Source organism: Cetorhinus maximus, chromosome 15 (assembly GCF_964194155.1).
Source record: "Cetorhinus maximus chromosome 15, sCetMax3.hap1.1, whole genome shotgun sequence".
NCBI lineage: Eukaryota > Metazoa > Chordata > Chondrichthyes > Lamniformes > Cetorhinidae > Cetorhinus > Cetorhinus maximus.
The window spans coordinates 3,266,469-3,288,931 of NC_135893.1; the positions used below are offsets into that span (position 1 = coordinate 3,266,469).

Genomic DNA, 22,463 nt, shown 5'->3' on the forward strand with positions numbered 1-22,463 from the left:
CCACCACCCACTCACTCCCCATGCCCCATCCATGCCAACTCATGTCCCACACACCTCACCATGGTACCTCATTTCCTCCATGAAAACCTTTGCCCCTCTACCCAACTTCATACCCTCTGTACCAATTTATGCCCAGCTACCCTGTAAAACTCCAATGACTAGTAGGTTAAAAAAAAGAAGAAACCAAGTCTTGCCTTCTTCCACAGTGCTTTATTCTTACTGATATAAAAATTCACTCCCAGATCCCCACCTATTTCTGCTTTATAATCACCCAGTGATGTTCTTAACGAATTTACCTCTAATTACTCACTTAATCATTAGTTGACTCTTTAACTGTTTCCTATCCTAACATATCCAATCCACATGGCTCTTCATACCTTCCATGCCAACTTAATGCTAACTCATGTCAACCCATGAGCCCACCACCCACCACCCTTTGTCCTTACACCACCTATGTCAACTCACCCAGTATCCAACATGGACAGCCCTCAGGAGCCATGCTGAGATGAAATAAAATAAAGTTCTAAGTATCTGTTACAGACTTCACTACATAAGAAATACTCACATTAATAAAAGCCCATTCAATACATTTAAATCCCTTCAAGTACTTAACACCTTATAAAAACAAACATTTGTATTCATAGCCCCACATCAAAGACAGCTAATCCCCTAATAACCATTTAGAGTTATCTATCAAACTATGAACTTACAGCCTCCAACTGTGATAATGACAGGTTGTGGAAGCAGTCAAGCAGTAAAAATGCTATAATGATAGCCCTCAGGCTTATGTCAACAAACAACAATTGAAATTGCAAACACCGATCTTTTTCAACTCAGAGATACAGCAGGATGCTTTTTTTCAAAATTTAGTAGCAGGGGATTTAAATAACCTGACAGCTTGACAGTTCCATAAATCTTATCCACCTTTTATGCACATTCATGTCTACTATTAAAAATCATAAGTCGCACACTGTGGGAAATGGACCTTGTTCAAAAGAAACACTGAGTTCAAATAGCCCTGCTGGGTTTGGGTTTGGGTTTCCCCCATGCCTGAACACATCCACCCCTTTCTCTCCCTGCCGCCACACCCCCCTCCCCCCCGCCCCCCAACTCCCCGTCCCCAGTGTAAATAGGATCTGTTGCAAATGGGGGCAGGACTTCAGGATCCAGGGTCCCAGTGCCATTTTGGATAAGCCATGGTGTCACCACAACTACGCAAAAACCCGGGCCACTATTTCCCATAAAGATTCTCAAAGAATGCTCACCTTGTAGGAATCACGGGAACCTTGCAGCTTTAAAATGCGTTGCTAAATTTCATTCACAATTCAAGCAGCACATTAAGATGCAGTTTGGCCAAGTTTATTAATAGAATAATATGCTGCACTGTGGGACAGTAGAATGTAGATTAATAAATCCAATTAGGGATGCTGCCAAGGTTGGCATTGTGCTTCTCCACACAAGAGAATGTCAGAGGATAAATCTTCTGGTATGCTGTCATGGTCAGCATCAGAGGCATGAGGGTATAGCATGCCTAAGTTCCTTTAACTCAATAATATTAGTTTCCTGTGATCTTATCCAAGTGAATCTTTGACTAACAATGTTACAGCTGAAATCATCTGTTCTGGACCCTGGTGGACCTTTTGAGCTGTTAAATTCTCTTCGATCCCTTCAACCAGGAGCAACTCACAATCTCATTTTTTCCTTCACACCACCAAAGAACAAAACGGTAACTCATCTTTGTTTTCTTTAAATAATTCATATTATATTAGGTAAAATGCACAAAATAATAGAACTGCAATCTGTCTGTTTTATATTGGTTTTAATTATGACCTGGTAGAGCTAAAAGCCTCAATCCAACGTAATAACAGTAGGACATAAGACCATAAGACATAGGAGCAGAAATTAGGCCATTCGGCCCATCAAATCTGCTCCGCTATTCAATCATGGCTGATAAGTTTCTCAACCCCATTCTCCTGCCTTCTCCCCATAACCTTTGATCCCCTTACCAATCAAGAACCTATCTATCTCGGTCTTAAATACACTCAATGACCTGGCCTCCACAGCCTTCTGTGGCAATGAATTCCACAGATTCACCACTCTCTGGCTAAAGAAGTTTCTCCTCATCCCTGTTCTAAAAGGTCTTCCCTTTACTCTGAGGCTGTGCCCTTGGGTCCTAGTCTCTCCTACTAATGGAAACATCTTCCCCACGTCCACTCTATCCAGGCCTTTCAGTATTCTGTAAGTTTCAATCAGATACCCCCTCATCCTTCTAAACTCCAAGGAGTATAGACCAAGAGTCCTCAAACGTTCCTCATATGTTAAGCCTTTCATTCCTGGGATCATTCTCGTGAACCTCCTCTGGACCCTCTCCAGGGCCAGCATATCCTTACTGAGATACGGGGCCCAAAATTGCTCACAATATTCTAAATATGGTCTGACCAGAGCCTTATAAAGCCTCAGCAGCACATCCCTGCTTTTATATTCGAGTCCTCTCGAAATAAATGCCAACATTGCATTTGCCTTCCTAACTACCGACTCAACCCGCAAGTTAACCTTAAGAGAATCCTGGACTAGGACTCCCAAGTCCCTTTGCACTCCAGATTTCTGAATTCTCTCCCCATTTAGAAAATAGTCTATGCCTCTATTCTTCCTACCAAAGTGCATGACCTCACACTTCCCCATGTTGTATTCCATCTGCCACTTCTTTGCCCATTCTCCTAACCTGTCTAAATCCTTCTGCAGCCTCCACTCCTCCTCAATACTACCTGTCCCTCCACCTATCTTTATATCATCTGCAAACTTAGCCAGGATGCCCTCAGTTCCTTCATCTAGATCATTAATGTATAAAGTGAAAAGTTGTGGTCCCAACACTGACCCTTGCAGAACTCCACTAGTCACCGGCCACCATCCTGAGAAGGACTCCCTTATCCCCACTCTCTGCCTCCTACCAGACAGCCAATCTTCTATCCATGCTAGTACCTTGCCTCTAACACCATGGGCTCTTATCTTACTGAGCAGCCTCCTGAGCGGCACCTTGTCAAAGGCCTTCTGGAAGTCCAAGTAGATAACATCCATTGGCTCTCCTTTGTCTAACCTAACCATTACCTCCTCAAAGAATTTTAACAGATTTGTCAGGCATGACCTCCCTTGATGAAACCATGCTGACTTTGCCCTATTTTACCATGCACTTCCAAGTATTCTGAAATCTCATCCTTAATAATGGACTCTAAAATCTTACCAACGACCGAGGTCAGGCTAATCGGCCTGTAATTTCCCGTCTTTTGCCTCACTCCCTTCTTAAACAGGGGAGTTACATTAGCGATTTTCCAGTCCTCTGGGACCCTCCCTGACTCGAGTGATTCCTGAAAGATCACCACTAACGCCTCCACTATCTCTTCAGCTATTTCTTTCAGAACTCTGGGGTGTAATCCATCTGATCCAGATGATTTATCCACCTTCAGACTTTTCAGTTTTCCTAGCACCTTCCCCTTGGTAATGGCCACCATTCTCACCTCTGCCCCGCAACTCTCTTGAACTTTGGGGATGTTACTCGTGTCTTCCTCCGTGAAGACTGACACAAAGTACCTATTCAGTTCCTTCGCCATTTCTTTGTTCCCCATTATTACTTCTCCTGCGTCATTTTCCAGCGGCCCAATGTCCACTTTTGCCTCTCTCTTACCCTTTATATATCTAAAAAAACTCTTGCAATCTTCTTTTATATTACTGGCTAGTTTACCCTCATATTTAATCTTCTCCCTCCTTATTTCTTTTTTAGTTGTCCTCTGTCTGTCTTTGTCGGCTTCCCAATCCCCTGGTTTCCCACTGCTCTTCGCCGCATTGTATGCTTTCTCTTTAGCTTTTATGCTGTCCCTGACTTCCCTTGTCAGCCATGGTTGCCTCGTCCTCCCTTTAGTATGCTTCTTCTTCCTAGGGATGAATTTTTGCTGTGTCTCCCAAATTACTCCCAGAAACTCCTGCCATTGCTGTTCCACTGTCTTTCCTGCTAGGCTCATCTCCCAGTCAATTCTGGCCAGCTCCTCCCTCATGCCTCTGTAGTTACCTTTATTCAACTGTAATACCGTTACCTCTGATTCCAGCTTTTTCCTCTCAAATTGCAGGGTAAATTCTATCATATTATGGTCACTTCCTCCTAAAGGTTCCTTCACCTTAAGCTCCCTTATCAAATCTGCCTCATTACACATCACTAAATCTAGAATTGCCTGTTCCCTAGTGGGCTCCACCACAAGCTGCTCCAAAAAGCCATCTCGTAGACATTCCACAAATTCCTTTCCTTGGGATCCACTACCAACCTGATTTTCCTAGTCTACCTGCATATTGAAATCCCCCATGATCACTATAACCTTGCCTTTCTTACATGCCTTTTCCATCTCCTGGTGTATCTTGTGCCCCACATCCTGACTACTGTTTGGAGGCCTGTACATAACTCCCATTATGGTTTTTTTACCTTTGCGGTTCCTCAACTCTACCCACACAGATTCTACATCATCTGACCCTACGTCGTTTCTTGCTATCGATTTAATTTCATTTCTTACTAACAAAGCAACCCCACCCCCTCTGCCAACCTGCCTATCTTTTCAATAGGATGTATATCCTTGGATATTTAGCTCCCAGTCCTGATCCCCTTGCAGCCTTGTCTCCGCGATGCCCACCACATCATACCTGCCAATTTCAATCTGCGCCACAAGCTCATTTACCTTATTTCGTATACTGCGTGCATTCAGATACAACACCTTCAGTTCTGTATTTCCCGTCCCCTTTCTCATTGTCGTCCCTTTATCTGATGTGCTTGAAGTTAGATTCCTAGCCCTTTCCAAACGATTTTGTGTTCTGGAGACTTTAATAGCCTCTCCTGGGTTCTCCTTTTCAGTTTTTTCATAATTTTCCATGAAGTTGAATCCATCCCCCCCCAATATGCTAACCTGCTGCTTTGTTTCCCATTAGTCATACTTCTTGGAGTTTTACCCTTCCCTTCCCCCTCCACTTTCTAGTTTAAAGTCCTGTTGACCACCCTATTTACCCTTTTCGCTAGAACATTGGTCCCAGATCGGTTCAGGTGGAGACCGTCCCAACGGTACAGATCCCTCCTGTTCCAATACTGATGCCAGTGCCCCACAAAATGGAACCCCTCTTTCCCGCACCACTCCTTTAGCCACGTGTTTACTTCCCTTATTCTCACGTCCCTATGCCAATTTGCACGTGGCTCGGGTAGTAATCCAGAGATTATAACCCTTGAGGACCTGTTCTTTAATTTAGTTCCTAGTTCCTGATAATCCCCAAACAGGTCCTCTTTCCTAGTTTTACCTATGTTATTTGTCCTGACGTGGACCACAACAACTGGATCCTCCCCCTCCCTCTCCAAAATCCTTTCAAGCCGGTCAGAGATGTCCCTCACCCTGGCACCGGGCAGGCAACATACCATGTGGGACTCTCGATCCTGCTTACAAAGGAAGCTATCAATTCCCCTAATTATAGAATCCCCTACGACTACCACTTGTCTTTTTGCTCCCCCCTCTTGAAAGGCCTCCTGTGCCATGGTGCCGTGGTCAGCTGTTAATTCATTTATTAATTAGCTTTGCAGTGTTATTTTTCAAATTTGGTGCAGATTTTCTACTAACCAATCAGGTCACAGCTTTCCTGTGACATCACTTTTTCACTTTTATCCTGTGTCTCCGCTCTCCTCGCACTCTTTTATCCTGTGTCTCCGCCGCTCTCCTCGCGCTCTTTTATCCTGTGTCTCCGCTCTCCGTACTCTTTTATCCTGTGTCTCCGCTCTCCTCGTGCTCTTTTATCCTGTGTCTCCGCTCTCCTCGCACTCTTTTATCCTGTGTCTCCGCCGCTCTCCTCACGCTCTTTTATCCTGTGTCTCCGCTCTCCTCGCACTCTTTTATCCTGTGTCTCCGCTCTCCTCGCACTCTTTTATCCTGTGTCTTCGCCACTCTCCTCGAGCTCTTTTATCCTGTGTCTCCGCTCTCCTCGCGTTCTTTTATCCTGTGTCTCAGCCGCTCTCCTCGTGCTCTTTTATCCTGTGACATCATGCTGACATTTAATGCATGACCACATTACAAACTGCTTATGGAAACACACTTGCACACAGGGGGTGGAATTTAATCCAGGCACTGTGAGAGCCCCACATTACCTCCATTGGGGAAGACCCGCTGTAATCGTTGGGCCTTCCCCATGATTAAGCACCCTGAGGGTATATATCCTGCCCCTCGAGAGCTGCTGACCAATCCAAGGCTGGCAGCTCTCCATTGCCCATCAGCGCCACCGGGAGTGGTGGCAGCTGCCAGCAATGCACCTGCCTGCAGCCCAGGATCAAAAAGGAACTCCAGGCTAAAGGTGGGTAAGGGCGAGATAAGGGTTGCAGAGTGGGATTTGTGGGAGAGGGTGGGGGGAATGGGGTTGTAAACAAGGGCACGGGTGTGACCTTCAACAGCCTCCCCCCTTCCCAATGTCAGGACCCTGGATTAGGCACTGAGCGTCTCTGAACGAAGGACCCCCATTAATTGGTTATTAATGGGCAATAATTATGCACTTACGGATCTAAATTGGTATCCAGGCAGGAAGGCCATCCAAAAGCCTTCCTGACCCGTACTTAATAAGGTGGAAGTGGGAATGCAGTGGTATGCCCATCCTGCACCTTCTCACCCAATTAACGTCCACCCCCCACCTCCAAACCCGTTTACGGGGGGCATTGAATTCTGCCCACACAGTGGGAAAAGTAAAGCATTGTTGGATTATTAAAGAGCAATAGCGGTGGAGCAAATATTTTTAATTTACTGCTGTTAGATTGAACTCATGGGAGTGGAGAAATTTTCCCAATACAGGCAGCAAGTTAGCACAGTGATTGTTCAGCACACTTGCCTGGGCCAGCCTGAGGCCCCAGCCAAATTCTACTGCCTGTCTCATTCGAATGGAATCAGCAAGCTGGAACCCTGAAGCTGCTTGATTGATGAATTCTGACCAACTCTGACATGTCGTTGACCTGCAGTTGGGAGGGGGACTGTGGGAAGCCCAAAGGAAAGGGCTGGTGGGGGTTAGGGGAAACCTAGGCTAGCAGCAGCTCAGCAGAATTTTTCCAAAACTTCGAGTTGCATTCCTGCTCTTTCTGGTTTCACAAAAATCTGAAAAGTTTTGTGGTCATTTTTTGTATCACCTCTAGTGGCCCCTTGAAGAATGACCATTTAGGCATTCAAATCCCAGTTTTATCTGTTTGTGTGGGCATTTCTTACCCATTGCAAGCAACCTTGAAATCCTCCTTTCATCCTGCTGCTTCCTCCTCCAAGTAACACTTGAATTGCAATTCACATATCTAGATATTTAATTAAAACAATTAAAAATCTTCTTGCCAAAAATCATTGGGAAATTCAGCTCACAAACTCAAAGTTAATGTCCAATTTCACATTTGCCCCAAATAAAAATATAGCTGGACCCCTTTAAAGAGTGATTTCCTGACATCCCAGAATGCACTTGACCTTCATAACCACCTTATACCAGTGAAAAATGCATGCATTCCGTTTTTAAAGAGGAAGGCAATTGTGCCCACCCCTATTTCCATCTCATTATTGGGGTCTATTAATGTATTAGAACAAAGCTAACTTTTGTGTAAGAGGAACTTTAGGCAAACCTAACAGGCCTGTCAGGAACTGTAGTCCCCATCCAGTATCCGAAACCCTAATTACTGTTCCAGCCTGGTGTTACCAGCACGGCAACCAGAAATTTAGCCCAAGAGTAAGTACCAAGGCAAGATTTCCACCTCCAGAGTCCCTTATCACGGGGAAGGCCTGCAGCTGCCCAGTTAAGTGCCTGATTGGCACATAATCCAGTGGACCTACCGGAAAGGAGGTAATGGGAGGCTCTCACCAGCTCGCCAGATGGCGGATGAGACCCTCTGTTGGCTCCATTAAATACTGCACAAAGAGTCTGCAAAGGGATATAGGAGTGAGTAGGCAAAAATTTGGTAGATGGAGTATAATGTGGGGAAATGTGAGGTTGTTCACTTTGGTAGGAGGAATAGAAAAGCAAAATATTATTTAAATGGAATGAGACTACAGAATGCTGTGGTACAGAGAAATCTAGGCATCCTTGTACATAAATCACAAAAGGTCAGCATGCACATACAGCAAGTCATTATAGCCAAATGGAATGGTGGCCTTTATTGCAAGGGAAGTTTTGCTACAAGTACACCGGGCATTGGTGAGAGCATACCTGAAGTACTGCATACAGTTTTGGTCTCCTTATTTAAGGAGAGATATACTTGCATTTTTAGTAGTGCAGAGAAGGTCCACTAACTTGAATCCTGGGATGAAGAGGTTGTCTTATGAGAAAAGGTTGAGCAGGTTGGGCCCATACTCATTAGAGTTTAGAAGAGTGAGAGGTGATCTTATTGAAACATATAAAATTCTGAGGGGGTTTAACAGGGTAGATGCTGATAGGATGTCTCGGGGAATCTAGAACGAGGGAGCACAGTTTCAGAATAAGGGATCTCCCATTTAAGATGGAGATGAGGAGTAATTTCTCAGAGGATCATTAATCTTTGGAATTCTCTTCCCCAGAGAGCAGTGGTGGTTGGGGCCATTAAGTATATTCAAGGCTGAGTTAGACAGATTTGTCTTCACTAATCTTTTTCGTTTTACACTAGTTAAGCATTATTTGAAAAGACAAGCCTAAAGGCACTGTATCTGAACACACGGAACATTCGCAATAAGGTAGAATTAATTAACAGCGCAAATAGATGTAAATAGGTACAATATGATTGTGATTACAGAGACTTGGCTGCAGGATGACCAAGGCTGGGAACTGAATGTCCAAGGCCTGGATTTTTCCTATGGCGGGCGTGCTGGGCGGGGATGGGCGTGGAGCCAATCACCGCCCACGATTGGCTGCATGCAGCCATTTTACGCAGGCGGTCCAATTAAGGCCCACCCAGCGTAACACGCAGCTGGTAGCGCTCAGCACCACCTTTGCGGGCAGAGGGAGGAGGGAGAGTCGGGGCCTGCACTCTTTCGCGCATGCGTGCAAAAGAGCGCAGAAATCTCCCCAAGGCATAGAGCTGCTTCAGGGAGATTGAACAGACAATAAAAAAGTTCAATAAATGATGTAAAAATTTATTTAAACATGTCCCCTCATGTGACATGAGTTGGGACATGTTTGTAAAGGTGGGAAAATTAATTTATTTATTTTATAAAAGCTTCAGGAAACCTCGTTCTGCCCATGAATGAGGTTTCCTGAAAAACGCGAAGGCCACTTGGGCTTTTCGCCTGCTGCCAACCTTAAGGTTGGACGGGCAGCATTCGTACATACTTTAATTAATCCATTAATGGCTTTAATAGGTCCTTAACATTTCAGTGGGCGCGCAGCTGTCTCCGGCGCACGCCCGCCGGAGGAAAATCGCAATGACGTTGGGTCGCATGCGCAACGTCATTTTACGCATCGGCGTGTCAGGCCCATCCCCACACGCCAACCGGAAGATTCTGCCCCAAGGATACTCATTATTTAGGACGGACGGGCAAAAAGGAAAAGGAGGTGGTGTGGCATTGTGAGTTAAGGATGGAATCAGTGCAATAGTGAGAGAGGATATTGGCTCAGAAAATCTAGATGTAGAATCAGCTTGTGTGGAGCTAAGAAGCAACAAGGGGCAGAAAACATTATTGGGAGCTGTCTATAGGCCTCCAAAGAATAGTGATAAAGCACAGGATGGCATTAAACAGGAAATTAAAGATGCATGTAACAAGGGTGCTACAGTAATCATGGGCGACTTTAATTTACATATAGACTGGGCAAACCAAATTAGTAATAATACTATGGCGGATGAATTCCTGGAGGGCATACGAGATGGTTATTTTGGACCAGTATGTCGAGGAACCAACTAGGGAACAGGCTATCCTAGATTTGGTATTTTGCAGTGGGAAGGGGTTAATTAATAATCCTGTTGTGCGGAGTCCATTCAGGAACAATGACCATAACATGATAGAATTCTTCATTCAGAATGGAAAGTGAAGTAGTCCGATCTGAAACTAGGGTACTAAATCTAAACAAAGGAAACTGCGATGGTATGAAGCATGAGTTGGCTAAGGTGGATTGGGGAACTTCATCAAAAGGCATGACAGTGGATAGGCACTGGCTAATATTTAAAGAATGAATGTATGCATTGCAACAGTCATACATTCCTTCCTGGCGCAAAAACACAATGGGAAAAGCGGCCCAACCATGGCTAACAAAAGAAATTAAGGATAGTATTAGATCCAAAGAGGAGTCATATAAAGTTGCTAGAAAAAGTAGCAAACCTGAGGATTGTGAACAGTTTAGAATTCAGCAAAGGAGGACCAAGAGATTGATTAAGAGGGGAAAATAGAGTATGAGAGTAAACATGCAAGTAACATAAAAGTGGACTGTAAAAGCTTCTAAAAGTATGTAAAGAGAAAAAGATGAGGGAAGACAAATATAGGTCCCTTACAGTCCAATATGGGAGAGTTTATAATAGAGAACAAGGATATGGCAGAGCAATTAAACAACCAATTTAGTTCTGTCTTCACGGAGGAAGACACAAATAACTTCCCAGAAATGCTAGGGAACCAAGGGTCTAGTGAGAAGGAGGAATTGAAGGAAATTAGTATTTCTAAAACAATAGTGCTAGAGAAATTAATTGGACTGAAAGCCAATAAATCCCCAGGGCCCGATAATCTATATCCCAGTGTATGAAAGGGGGTGGCCGTGGAAATAGTGTGACATGGTTGTCATCTTCCAAAATTCTGTAGATTCTGAAACAGTCCTGGCAGATTGGAGGTTGCCAAATGTAACCCCACTATTTAAAAAAGAAAGGAGGGAGAAAACAGCGAATTACAGACCAATTAGCCTAACATCAGTAGTAGGGAAAATGATAGAACCTATTATAAAGGATGTGATAACAGGACACTTAGAAAATATCAATGGGATTAGACAAACTCAACATGGATTTATGAAAGGCAAATCATGTTTGACAAACCTACTCGAGTTTTTTGAGGACATAACTAGTAGTAGAATAGATAAGGGAGAACCAGTGGATGTGGTGTATTTGGATTTTCAGAAAGCTTTTGATAAAGCCCCACTTAAGAGGTTAGCGTGTAAAGTTAAAGCACATGGGATTGGGGGTAATATATTGGCATGGGTTGAAAATTGGTTAGCAGACAAGGAACATAGAGTAGGGGGAGAATTTTTCCTATGGCGGGCGCGGAGCCGATCACCACCTGCGATTGGCTGCGTGCCGCCATTTTATGTGGGCGGGCCAATTAACGCCAGCCCAGCTTAATGCGCGGCTGGTAGCACTCAGCACTACCTGTGCAGGCCGGGGGGAGGAGGGAGAGTGTGCGAAAGAGCACACAGATCTCCCTGATGCAAAGTGCTGCCTCAGCGAGATCGGCTCCGATTCAAAAGTTGAAATAAAGGTAATAAAAAAATTTCTCTGCCATGTCCCCTCATGTGACACTGTCACATGAGTTGGGACATGTCCATAACTTTTATTTAAGCATTTCATAAAAATTTAAATACCCTCATGAAACCTCATCCCGTCCATGGTCGAGGTTTCACACTTTTTCTGAGGCCCGCCTGAGCTCCCAGCCTGCCCGCCAACCTTAAGGTTGGACGGGCAGGTCCATCAATCAGGTTAATGAGTTTTTTAATGGCCTAATCAGCTGCGCGCCTGCCAAACTGAAAATCTAACTGATGCAGGGAGACGTCAGGACGCACGCCCGACATATCCCTGCGTCATTTTATGCATCAGCGAGCGGGCCCTGTCCCCACTCGCCGACTAGAAGCTGCTGGCCAAGATTTCCAGAAGGCATTTGATAAAGTGCCACACCAAAGGTTATTGCAGAAAATAAAATTTCATGGTGTAGGGGGTAACATATTGGCATGGATAGAATATTGCCCAGCTAACAGGAAGCAGAGAATTGGCATAAATGTGATGAGTGGTGTGCCACAGGGATCAGTGCTGGGGCCTCAACTTTTTACAATTTATATCAATGACTTGGATGAAGAGACCGAAGGAATGGTGGCTAAATTTGCTGACGACACAAAGATAGGTAGGAAAGTAATTTATGAAGAGGACGTAAGGAGTATACAAAGTGACATAGATAGGTTAAGTGAGTAAACAAAGATCTGACAAATGGAATATAATGTGGGCAAATGTGAAATCGTTCATTTTGGCATGAAGAATAAAAAAGAAGCTTATTATCTAAATGGTGAGAGATTGCAGAGCGCTGAGATTCAGAGGGATCTGGGTGTCCTAGTGCATGAATCACAAAAAGGTTAGTATGTAAGTACAGCAGGTAATTAGGAAAGCTGATAGAAGGTTATCATTTATTGTGAGGGGAATTGATTGCAAAAGTAGGGAGGTTAGGCTTCAGTTGTACAGGGCATTGGTGAGACCACATCTGGAGTATTGTGTACAGTACTGGTCTCCTTATTTAAAGAAAGATGTAAAAGATGTAGAAGCAGTTCAGAGAAGGTTTACTAGACTAATACCAGGAATGGGCGGGTTGTCCAATGAAGAAAGGCTGAACAAATTATGCTTGTATCCACTGGAATTTAGAAGAATAAGAGGCAACTTAATTGAAATCTTTAAGGTCCTGAGGGATCTTGACAGGGTGGATGTGGAGAGGATGTTTCCTCTTGTGGGAAAATCTAGAACTAGGGGTCACTGTTTAAAAATAAGGGGTCGCTTATTTAAGACAGAGATGAGGAGAAATGTTTTTCTCTCAGAGGGTTGTGAGTCTTTGGAACTCTCTTCCTCAAAAGGCAGTGGAAGCAGAGTCTTTAAATATTTTTAAGACAGCTAGATAGATTCTTGATTAACAAGGAGGTGAAAGGTTATCGGCGGTAGGCAGGAATTTAAGGTTGAGGTTACATTCTGATTAGCCATGATCTTATTGAATGGCAGAGCAGGCTCGAGGGGCCGAATGGCCTGCTCCTGCTCCTAATTCCTAAGTTCATATGAATATATTTAAGAAAGAAATAGGTAGATTTCTGGACTCTAAAGGCGTCAAGGGGAATGGGGAGAGAGCAGGAGTATGGCGTTGAGATAGAGGATCAACCATGATCATATTGAATGGTGGAGCAGGCTCAAAGGGCCAAATGACCCACTCCTTCTCCTATTTTCTATGTTTCATCTACAAGGGAGTCAAGGGTTCTGGGGGACAGGCAGGAAAGTGGAGTTGAAGCCATGATCAGATCAGCCATGATCTTATTGAATGGTGTAGCAAGCCTACTCCTCCTATTTCTTACGTTCTTATGTTCTAATACTCTGTCAGCAGGGCATGCTAATGTAAAAGAATTAGAAGTACAACCTAAGTTATTTTATAGTTAACGTCTATAAGCAAAGTATAAGTTGCATAGATCCTTGATTAGTTGTTATTTATTAAGACCACCAAACAAAATTTTTATGCTATGACCCAGTTCTGGATATCTTTCCATTGCAATATAATGTTTAGCACATCCACCATGTATAGTTATAGAGTGCATTGTCTGTATTCACTGAAACCCCGAGTTGAAATGCCCCATCATCTGTTCACAGTTCTATGAACCTTTGGAAATCCGCAGTGTCAAAGGAAATCTTTCCCTAATCCTGACTGGGTGTGGTATAGACCCATCAGTGACATGTTCTGTAGAAAGAATATTGGATGTGGGATATGTTCTTGCACATCAAAGCAGAACAGTGACATTTCAGGTAAGTGATGCCACAGTTATTTATTTTCTTGTTTCACTCACTAGATTTTTCCTTTCTCTCTTTTCTTGAAATTGTTAATTTGTTGTTGGTACAAGGATTTATGCTGCTTGAACCATGACAATGAATGGCAGCTAAATCCACTTCTTCCCCTGCCCAGTGTCTCTACACTGGCACTTCAAGCAGGCTTCTATGGATTATAACCTTGTACAGGAACTCTGGCTCATTTCTCCCTCCCTAACCCAGAGCACAGAGAATCATTGCTGTTGCAGCTAAGGTCAGCCAGTAAAGCATAGACAGGGAACCAAATGTTGGACCTTGGTTGTTCTGTGAGATTCAGCTACTCGTCAAATAACCTCACTGAGTCATTAAGAGGTCAAATATACATTTTGCAATTAAAGTTAGTCCTAAGCATCAGTAAATATACAGCAAATTCTACAAATGAAGACCTGATAAAGCAATATTTTATTGGTTGAATTGAGATTGAAATTCTCAAACCATTTTTTGTATGCAATGCTAATTGTATATATTACTTTAAACTGGATTATTTTTGCTGTTGCGCACAATCATTTTTTCCCATAGAACTCATTTAACCTTGGCCACAGCCCAAACAACAAAACATCAGTGTGTCTGTAATGTGCTTTATCATTTCTGTTATTTTACAAACTACAGCAAGGGTAAGAGTAATTATAGTGTGAAATGTTAGGATTGATTTAATGAATTTATGTTCTGGCCAAATTCACAAATTTTATCCTGTTATGTTTGAATATATATTCCTTTGCAATAAGCCAAAAACCTAAGACAAAAGCTCTTACCTGTGCTAATGCTTGTAATTGAATTTTGTTACGCAAGTACAAATTTAATGGCAAAGATATGATTGACTTAACATGAATTGACTACACTGGCCTATCTGGTCTGGGATGCTCAAAAAAATTCACCATCCTAGAGTGGGCATTATCAGAGTGCTATAATTGAGCTGGCAGTACAACTAGGACATCGAAGCTGCCTGTAGGGCCATCAATCTGAGTCATCAAATTATTGAAACATGTCTGTGGTCCATTCATTGCAAAATAAATAAAGGTCTCACGCTGATATGTGTTAGAAATGCTGCCGAGAGAACCACTGTTTTAAATTTAGCTTCACTTTATTAATACATTATTTTGACAGCTTCAAAATGCCACAATCCTCAATGTCATGTTCAGTGTGAAGCTAGACAGCTTGTCTTACAGCAAACACAGAGACCAACAAGTGCTGCCAGAATTCTTGGCATCAGATGAAATATCTGGTTCTTTAGTGGGTAGGTATTTTTTGATTATCTTAGTTATTTGAAGCCATTTTCAATCCAGCAATTTTATAGCCAGACAATTCAATGGTTCAATTCAACCTATTTGACTCCATTTTATGCTTTTATTTACTAATTTTCTCTCCTGAAGGTAGAAAACATTGGTGAGTTAAGAAGCACCTGGTTCCATGTGACACCTCACCCAAGTTTCCATTCTTTATGTGCTCACCCAGTGTCTGGATATGTTTACTCTTGGCAGTATTAATGGATAGTAGTCAGAAGTAGGATCCCTGTTTCACCATACAGGCTGGCACTCACTACCAACACTTGAGCTCAGATCAACTAATTCAGCACAAACAGAGCATCAATCCTATCATTTTTCAGGTCTACATGGCTCAGCTACTTTCTGGATAATGTTCCTGAGCCATTGGAGGATACCACCGTATTGACCAATTCTATTGAGAGGAAAGGTGGTGGCACAGTGGTAATGTCACTGGACTAGTGATCCAGGCCCAGGCTAATGCTCTGGGGACACAAGTTCAAATCCCACCACAGCAACTGGTGGAATATAAATTCAATTAATAAATTTTGAATATAAAGCTAGTCTTTGTAATGTTGACCATGAAACCTTCACCAATTGTCCTTTAGGGAAAAAAACCTGCCACATTGTCCTACATGTGACTCCAGATCCACGAGCAATGTGCTTGACTCTTAAATGCCTTCCGAAATGACCTAGCAAGCTATTCAGTTGTGTCAAAATGTAATAGGCAGAGTACAGATCGTGCTTAACTAGACTGCGCTTACAAAACCCAAAACAAAACGTCTACTATTAGATGTGATTCCACAATTGGCAACTCTGAGTGTGCTAAACAACCAATTTAAGATAATTAGTCAAGCTCATAATGTGGCCATTCTTTGCAAACAAAGGGAACATGTTCAAGCCTTGCACCTTTTTTGAATTACGCAGGAGCTGGGGAAGCCTAGTGCTTTCTCCTTGGCAGCAACTTGGCCAATCAGAATCAACTTGCCAATCAACACCCTTTTCTCTGGTAGTAAAATTTTGATTGTTTGAAATTTGGCATTCTTGCATTTGTCCTGATTAGTGCAAGGCGAAAGCTTCAGCAACATGTTTCTGTTCTCATCAATTTCTGTATTATCAAGCAAATGCTATTAGTTTGTAATGTTATTAAGGTCCTCCCCTTCATCTGTCACACTATAAACAAGTTGCTGAGCAATCATGGTGAATTGTCTGTGATATTACTGTTTGCAAGTTACTGTTCACCGTCACCATGAGATTTGATAGAGGTATACAAAATCATGAGGTGTCTGAACGGAGTGGATTGGGAGAATCGAGAATGAGAGAGCAGATTTAAAATAAATGGCAAAAGAAGCAAAAGCGACATGAGGAAAAACTCTTTCATGCAGCGAGTGTTGGCGTTTGGAGTGCACTGCTTGAGAGTGTGATGAAGGCAGGTTCAATCAAGGCATTCGAAAGGGAACTAGGCTGTTATATGAAAAGAAAGAAAGTGCAGGTTTGCAGGGGAAAGGCAGTAGGTGAAATGCTCACTCAGAGAGCTGGTGCAGACACGACAGGCCAAACGGCCTACTTCTGTGCTGTGACAGTTCTGTGATTCTGTGATTCAGGGCGACGTAGTCTGAAGTCAGGAATTAGAAAATGAGAAATTGAAGGTGTTGCCCGTTCTGGACCCAAACATCTTTTCCTCCTGGTCAGTTCTGGCTAGCTAATCTGAGACTGGATAATCTTTGAAAATTATTCAGGATTTTCAGTGAGAGTTTTAAGTTGGAGAGAGAGAGAGAGAAAGAAAGTAACACAAATTTAAAGAGAATGTAATAACTATAATTCCATTATTTATACTTTCTGCCAGGTACTCAAAATTATGGTGGACAGAGTGCCTTCAGTATATCTCCTATTAAAGGTTCCATAGGACCAATGCAGAGTCAGGAATTTGAAGTCACTTTCAGCCCCGACCATGAAAGCCTACATTACTCAGATGGCGTGCAAGTGGAACTGTTTGACAAGGTAACATGAAACTACCAATCCAACCCCTGTATGAAGCCAAATTTGGTGTTTACAGTCACCTTTACAGTATCCATGGTTACATTCTTGCACTCAATTACATAGTTCTTGTTTCTATGGTAGAAAAATGGGCCTGGGATCCAGTTGAGGCTTTGGCTGTTATCCATTAACCTGTGCTGGAAAGTGATGTGGACAAAACCAGGTTCAGTTCTGATGTCCCTCACTGAAATAGATTGAATACACTTGACAACCAACATTCCTGTTGTAAGGCTCATGTATCATTATTGTGCAGCATCTCCCATCTTGTGAAATAACATAAGTTCTTAAACAGAAAAGCAGGTATGACAATAAGAGGTTTCTATTGTCCTGCTTATCATACGAACGTACGAATTAGGAGCAGGACTAGGCCATTCAGCCCCTTGAGCTTGCTCCGCCATTCATTAAGATCGTGGCTGCTTTGATTGTGGTCTCCACTCCACATTCCGCCTACCCCCAATAACCCTTGACTCCCTTGTTAGTCAAGAATCTATCTACCTCTTCCTTAAAAATATTCACTGACACTGCCTCCACCACTGTCTGGGGAAGAAAGTTCCAAAGATTAACGACCCTCTGAGAGAAAAATTTCTTCTCATCTCTGTCTTGAATAGGAGACCCCTTATTTTTAAACTATGTCCCCTAGTTCCACCCTCTCCCACAAAGGGAAACATCCTTTCAGCACCCACTCTGTCCAATCTCCTCAAGATCTTATGTTTCAATAAGATCACCTCTCAATCTTCTCACTGCAGTGGATACAAGCCCAACCTGTCCAACTTTCCCCTTAAAATAACCCCCTCATCCCAGATATCAGTCGAATGAACCCTCTCTGATCTGCATCTAACACATTTATATCCTTAAGAAATAAAAAAAATACAGCATGGTATTGAAAATGCACCAAGTTTAAAAACAATTTTGTCCTATCTTAAATTAGTACAAATGCTACGAGGTTTGTTTTGATGAATGTTTCCCTCTCTTGAGAGAGCAACCAAGACATACATTTCAATTAAATGCACAACTAAAATAGTGTAACTGTCAGCTATTTTTGAAGTTATGAAAATCTAACAAGTCACATCAGCTGCTTGAGGGTTATAACTAGGGTTAACTGAAAATGGAACTGAGTCAAGTGAATTGAAATTTATTAAGGGAAGATGCTGGTGTAGTGGTAATGTCGCTGGACTAGCAATCCAGAGGTCAAGGCTAATGCTTTGGGGACATGTGTTCAAATCCCATTTAAATTTAATTTAATTTAAATACATTCAATTAAAATCTGGAATAAAAAGCTACGTCCCACTAATAGTGACCATAAAACTATCCTCAACTGTTGTAAAAACTCATCTGGTTCATTAATGCCCCTTTAGGGAAGGAAATCTGCCGTCCTTCCCCGGTCTGGCCTATATGTGACTCCAGGCCCACAGCAATGTGGTTGATTCTTAACTGTCCTCTGAAGCATGCCACTCAGTCAAGGGCAATTTGGGATGGGCGACAAATGCTGGACTTGCCAACGATGCCCACATCCCACGACAAAATAAAGAGAAAAAGTTGTCTAAGAAAGTGATGGTCGACAAGCCAGCAAGCGTAAGATAGAAATAACCACGGAAATATTTTACAAAAATAAAGCTGAAGGAGATAGATTGGAAGATTTTTTACTGTTAATACTTATGTGTATATCATATCACTGATATTCACTTCTTCATATTTTGTGAAATAAGCGTGCTTAAAAATGTAAGTTTAAAACGGAGTCTGAATTTGTAATGCTCTATCACAATCAAAGAGGAAAGAGAACCTATGAAAGTACAGGATAATTTTAGTGGCTCAAGATAATTAATGGAAAGTTTGTTTATTGTCCCGGCAACATTATTAAAAGTTTACTTAGATATCAAGGCTTGTGAATGCACTCTTGAAAGTAGAGAGAATTGGGAAATTACCTACAAAACTCGAAAGTAAGAAAGCTAGAAAGAACTCAAAAATGTGTCACCACGTCACTATGTGCTTTGTTACAAATGTGATAAATCTTACTATGAACCTGAAATAAAAATGCATTCTGAAGTTGGAATCTCTGAGTGAAGGTGACAGCCTTTGCAGTGACAGTGGCCTGTGCCTGACTGTTTATTTAATCAGCCAGTTCACAAACCGCTCATTGCTGCAGCAGCATTTCTTCTGTGTAGAGGAAGTTCCAAATTGATTGATTATTTGACAATCATCAGTCTGTCTCTTTGCAGGTTGCTCATACGATCCAGCTGAAGGGAGCTGCTAGAGAACATTTGATGTTTGTTGAAGGAGGAGACCCAATTGATGTTCCAGTTGAATCTTTAAGCATCCTACCAAGTTATGACTCAGCAGGTATATGTGTACCTGAATATGCCATAAAGCCATTTACACACAACTGAGGGGAGGAATATTTGGTTGTTTTCCCTGTTCATAAGTTTCCATTGTCAGCTTCTGATATGATATATGTTTCCCATGGCAGGTGACAGACCAAACTGCCGATTCTAAATTTGTCCATTGTCAGCAACCTGGTCCAGTTTTTACTTATAGTTAAATTAGGAATAGCTTAAGAACATAGTTGTAGCAGTCTACTTGTAGAGTTTGCAGCAGTGACTTTCTCTAATTGTTGTCCACAGATATTCCTCGGGTACTGAAATCAGTTCTGCTTACTCTGAAGAGCACTAAGTCTGACAACAAATTGACAACAGCTTTGGGAGAATTCCACGTGGGATGTATCCGATCGACCCAAGCTAAAGCTAGAAAGGTAACAATGGACTTGCATCCCTCTGAATTGTTGATGTGTAACAAAGTTTATTTTAAATAGTTAAATAGAGGTACATGCGCTATTAAATGAAACCTCCTTGTCTGTTTTTCCGCTAATTAGGAGGTCAGCGAGGGAATAAATCATTCTGCATACTACTGCTGAAAGTAAAGTGTTTTACTAATCACAATATAACCTGAAGCTATCCACACGTTTCACAATCTTAACCACTCACATTTGAAAAATCTTAGTGCAGATTAAATGCATTTTATATTTCCTGAACTGCCTCCTCAGCATCAATTGTTCCTTCTATTTGGTATTATCTACAAATAGAACCAAGTTACATTGAGTTTGTGAATGCAAATGGTTAATATAAACTAAAAATAATAATGATCCTTAGTGCAGAATTTTCTGGAAACATGGTGAGCTTAATACCCAGACGGTTTATTAGTGTGTGAATAACGCAGCAGTTTGTGGTGAGAAAGAAATACCCCATGAGTTATGAATCACCACAAATTGCTCGACAATTAGCCTAAAATAAAAAGGATCTTGCTGTCAGCCTCCTCATGAGTTTCAAGAAAGTGCAACATTTAAGCTGTTAAAATGAATTAAACTTGTGACAGGAAGTTAGGGCTGGTACTAACGTAGGAAAATAGAAAGATCTAGGGCACAGAGGTGACCATTTGGCCCTTCATGTCTGTGTGCCAGCTTATAAAGACTAATCAAGTCTCATCCCACCTTGTAGACGACATTAAGTTCCAGACCCCCATCACCCTCTAGGTGATCGTATGAAATAGGAGCAGGGGTAGGCCTTTCAGCCACTGGAGCTGCTCCAGCATTCAATACGATCATGGCTGATCTGATTCTGGCCGTAACTCCACTTTCTTGCTTGACCCCCATAACCCTCGACCCTTGTCAATCAAAAATCTGTCCAACGCGACCTTATGTATATTCAATGGCCCAGCCTCCACTATTCTCTGGGGAAGATAATTCCAAAATCTAACAACCCTCTGAGAGAAAAAAGTACTCCTCCTCTCCATCTTAAATGGGAGAACCCCTTATTTTCAAACTGTGCCCCCCTAGGGGAGAATTTTCGCATAAAGAGCGCAGAAATCTCCCTGAAGCACGGAGCTGCCAACCTTAAGGTTGGACAGGCAGCCCAGACAACTAGTTGATAAATGGCCCTAAGAGGCCTTTGATAGTTCAGCGGTAGCACAGCCGACTCCAGTGCACGCCTACCGAACTGAAGATCGGAATGACATGCGATGACGTCGGGACACATGCCCGTCAACCACATTGCTGTGGGTCTGGAGTCACATGTAGGCCAGACCAGATAAGGATGGCAAATTTCCTCCCGTAGAGGACATTAGTGAACCAGATGGATTTTTACGACAGTCAGCAATGATTTTGTGGTCAGCATCAGACTTTTAGTTCACATTTCACCATCGATTCGAACCCGGGTCCCCAGATCATTACCCTGGGTCTCTGGAATACTAGTTCAGTGACAATACCACTATGCCACCACCACCCCAGCATAAGGACTCTTTGAATGACTAGATTTATGTTCTGACAATGTCATTTACCCTTTCCAATTCAGTAAGGGAGAAAATGAGCCTTATTCCTGTTGTTAGGATTTGTTCCTGACTCTAATTTTTTTCTTCTTGCATTTCCTTACGGTTGGTAGGCAGGCGAAAAGGCCAAGTAGCCTTTGCATTTTTGGAAACCTCATCCACAGGTGGGATGAGGTTTCCAACATCAAATAAAAATAAAATGTTTTAAATTTCATTTATAACATGTCCCTGCTCATGTGACAGCCTGCCCCCACTGAGCCTGCCCGACAAGGGCAAAATTCTGCTCTACATTTCAAAACTGAGTTCAAAAAATTTCCCTCTAATCCTTCTGCCTATTACTTTTTAAATCTATACTCCCTGGTTATTTTCCTCTCTGCTGACAGAAATAGGCCCTTCCTATCCATTCTATCAGCATAAGGACTCTGAATGATTAGGTTTATGTTCTGGCAATGCCACTTAACCTTTCCAATTCAGTAAGGGAGGAAATGAGTCTCATTCCTGCTGTTAGGATTTGTTCCTGACACTAATTTTTTTCTATTTGCGTTTCTTTCTGTCTCTTCTGTTACTTTCTCTCTCAATCCAATCTTCTGTTCCCTCTTTTTATTTCTCTCTATCTAATTTGACTCTATTTCCAACAGTTCCTTCTTAACAGTTGCTCTGTTTAGAACTGCAGGCCAGAATCTTTGGGTCAGTGAGAGGGCACGGGCACCGCTCACTGACGTGTAAAATGACACACAGTGACGTCAGGCATGCCTCCTGACATCACCACGTGTCATTCTGATCCTCAGTTTGGCAGGATCGCAGCGGAGTCGGCTGCACACCCGCCGAACTGTCAAAGGCCTATTAAGGCCATTTAAAAACTAAGTAAAGTTATTAGCTGAGCTGCCCCTCCAACCTTAAGGTTGGGGGACAGGCGAAGAGCCCAGGTGGCCTTCACATTTATCATGAAACCTCATCCACGGGCGGGATGAGGTTTCATGAAGGGTTTATAAATTAAATACTTTTTTTTATTAAAGTTCATTGACATGTCCCAGCTCATGTGACACTGTCGGAGAGAAAACTCTCCCCAT

The 22,463-nt window shown here is 42.5% G+C and overlaps 1 protein-coding gene across 1 annotated transcript in view; it reads left to right on the forward strand.

Moving 5' to 3' along the window:
* cfap74 (cilia and flagella associated protein 74) overlaps positions 1 to 22,463 on the forward strand; it is a 240,871-nt gene that overhangs the window by 212,086 nt on the left and 6,322 nt on the right. Inside the window, exons 32-37 of the mRNA XM_078557686.1 lie at positions 1,607 to 1,726; positions 13,571 to 13,723; positions 14,888 to 15,017; positions 16,889 to 17,043; positions 19,296 to 19,416; positions 19,698 to 19,825. Of these exons, the coding sequence (XP_078413812.1) occupies positions 1,607 to 1,726; positions 13,571 to 13,723; positions 14,888 to 15,017; positions 16,889 to 17,043; positions 19,296 to 19,416; positions 19,698 to 19,825 (807 nt within the window). The remainder of the gene's footprint in view (positions 1 to 1,606; positions 1,727 to 13,570; positions 13,724 to 14,887; positions 15,018 to 16,888; positions 17,044 to 19,295; positions 19,417 to 19,697; positions 19,826 to 22,463) is intronic.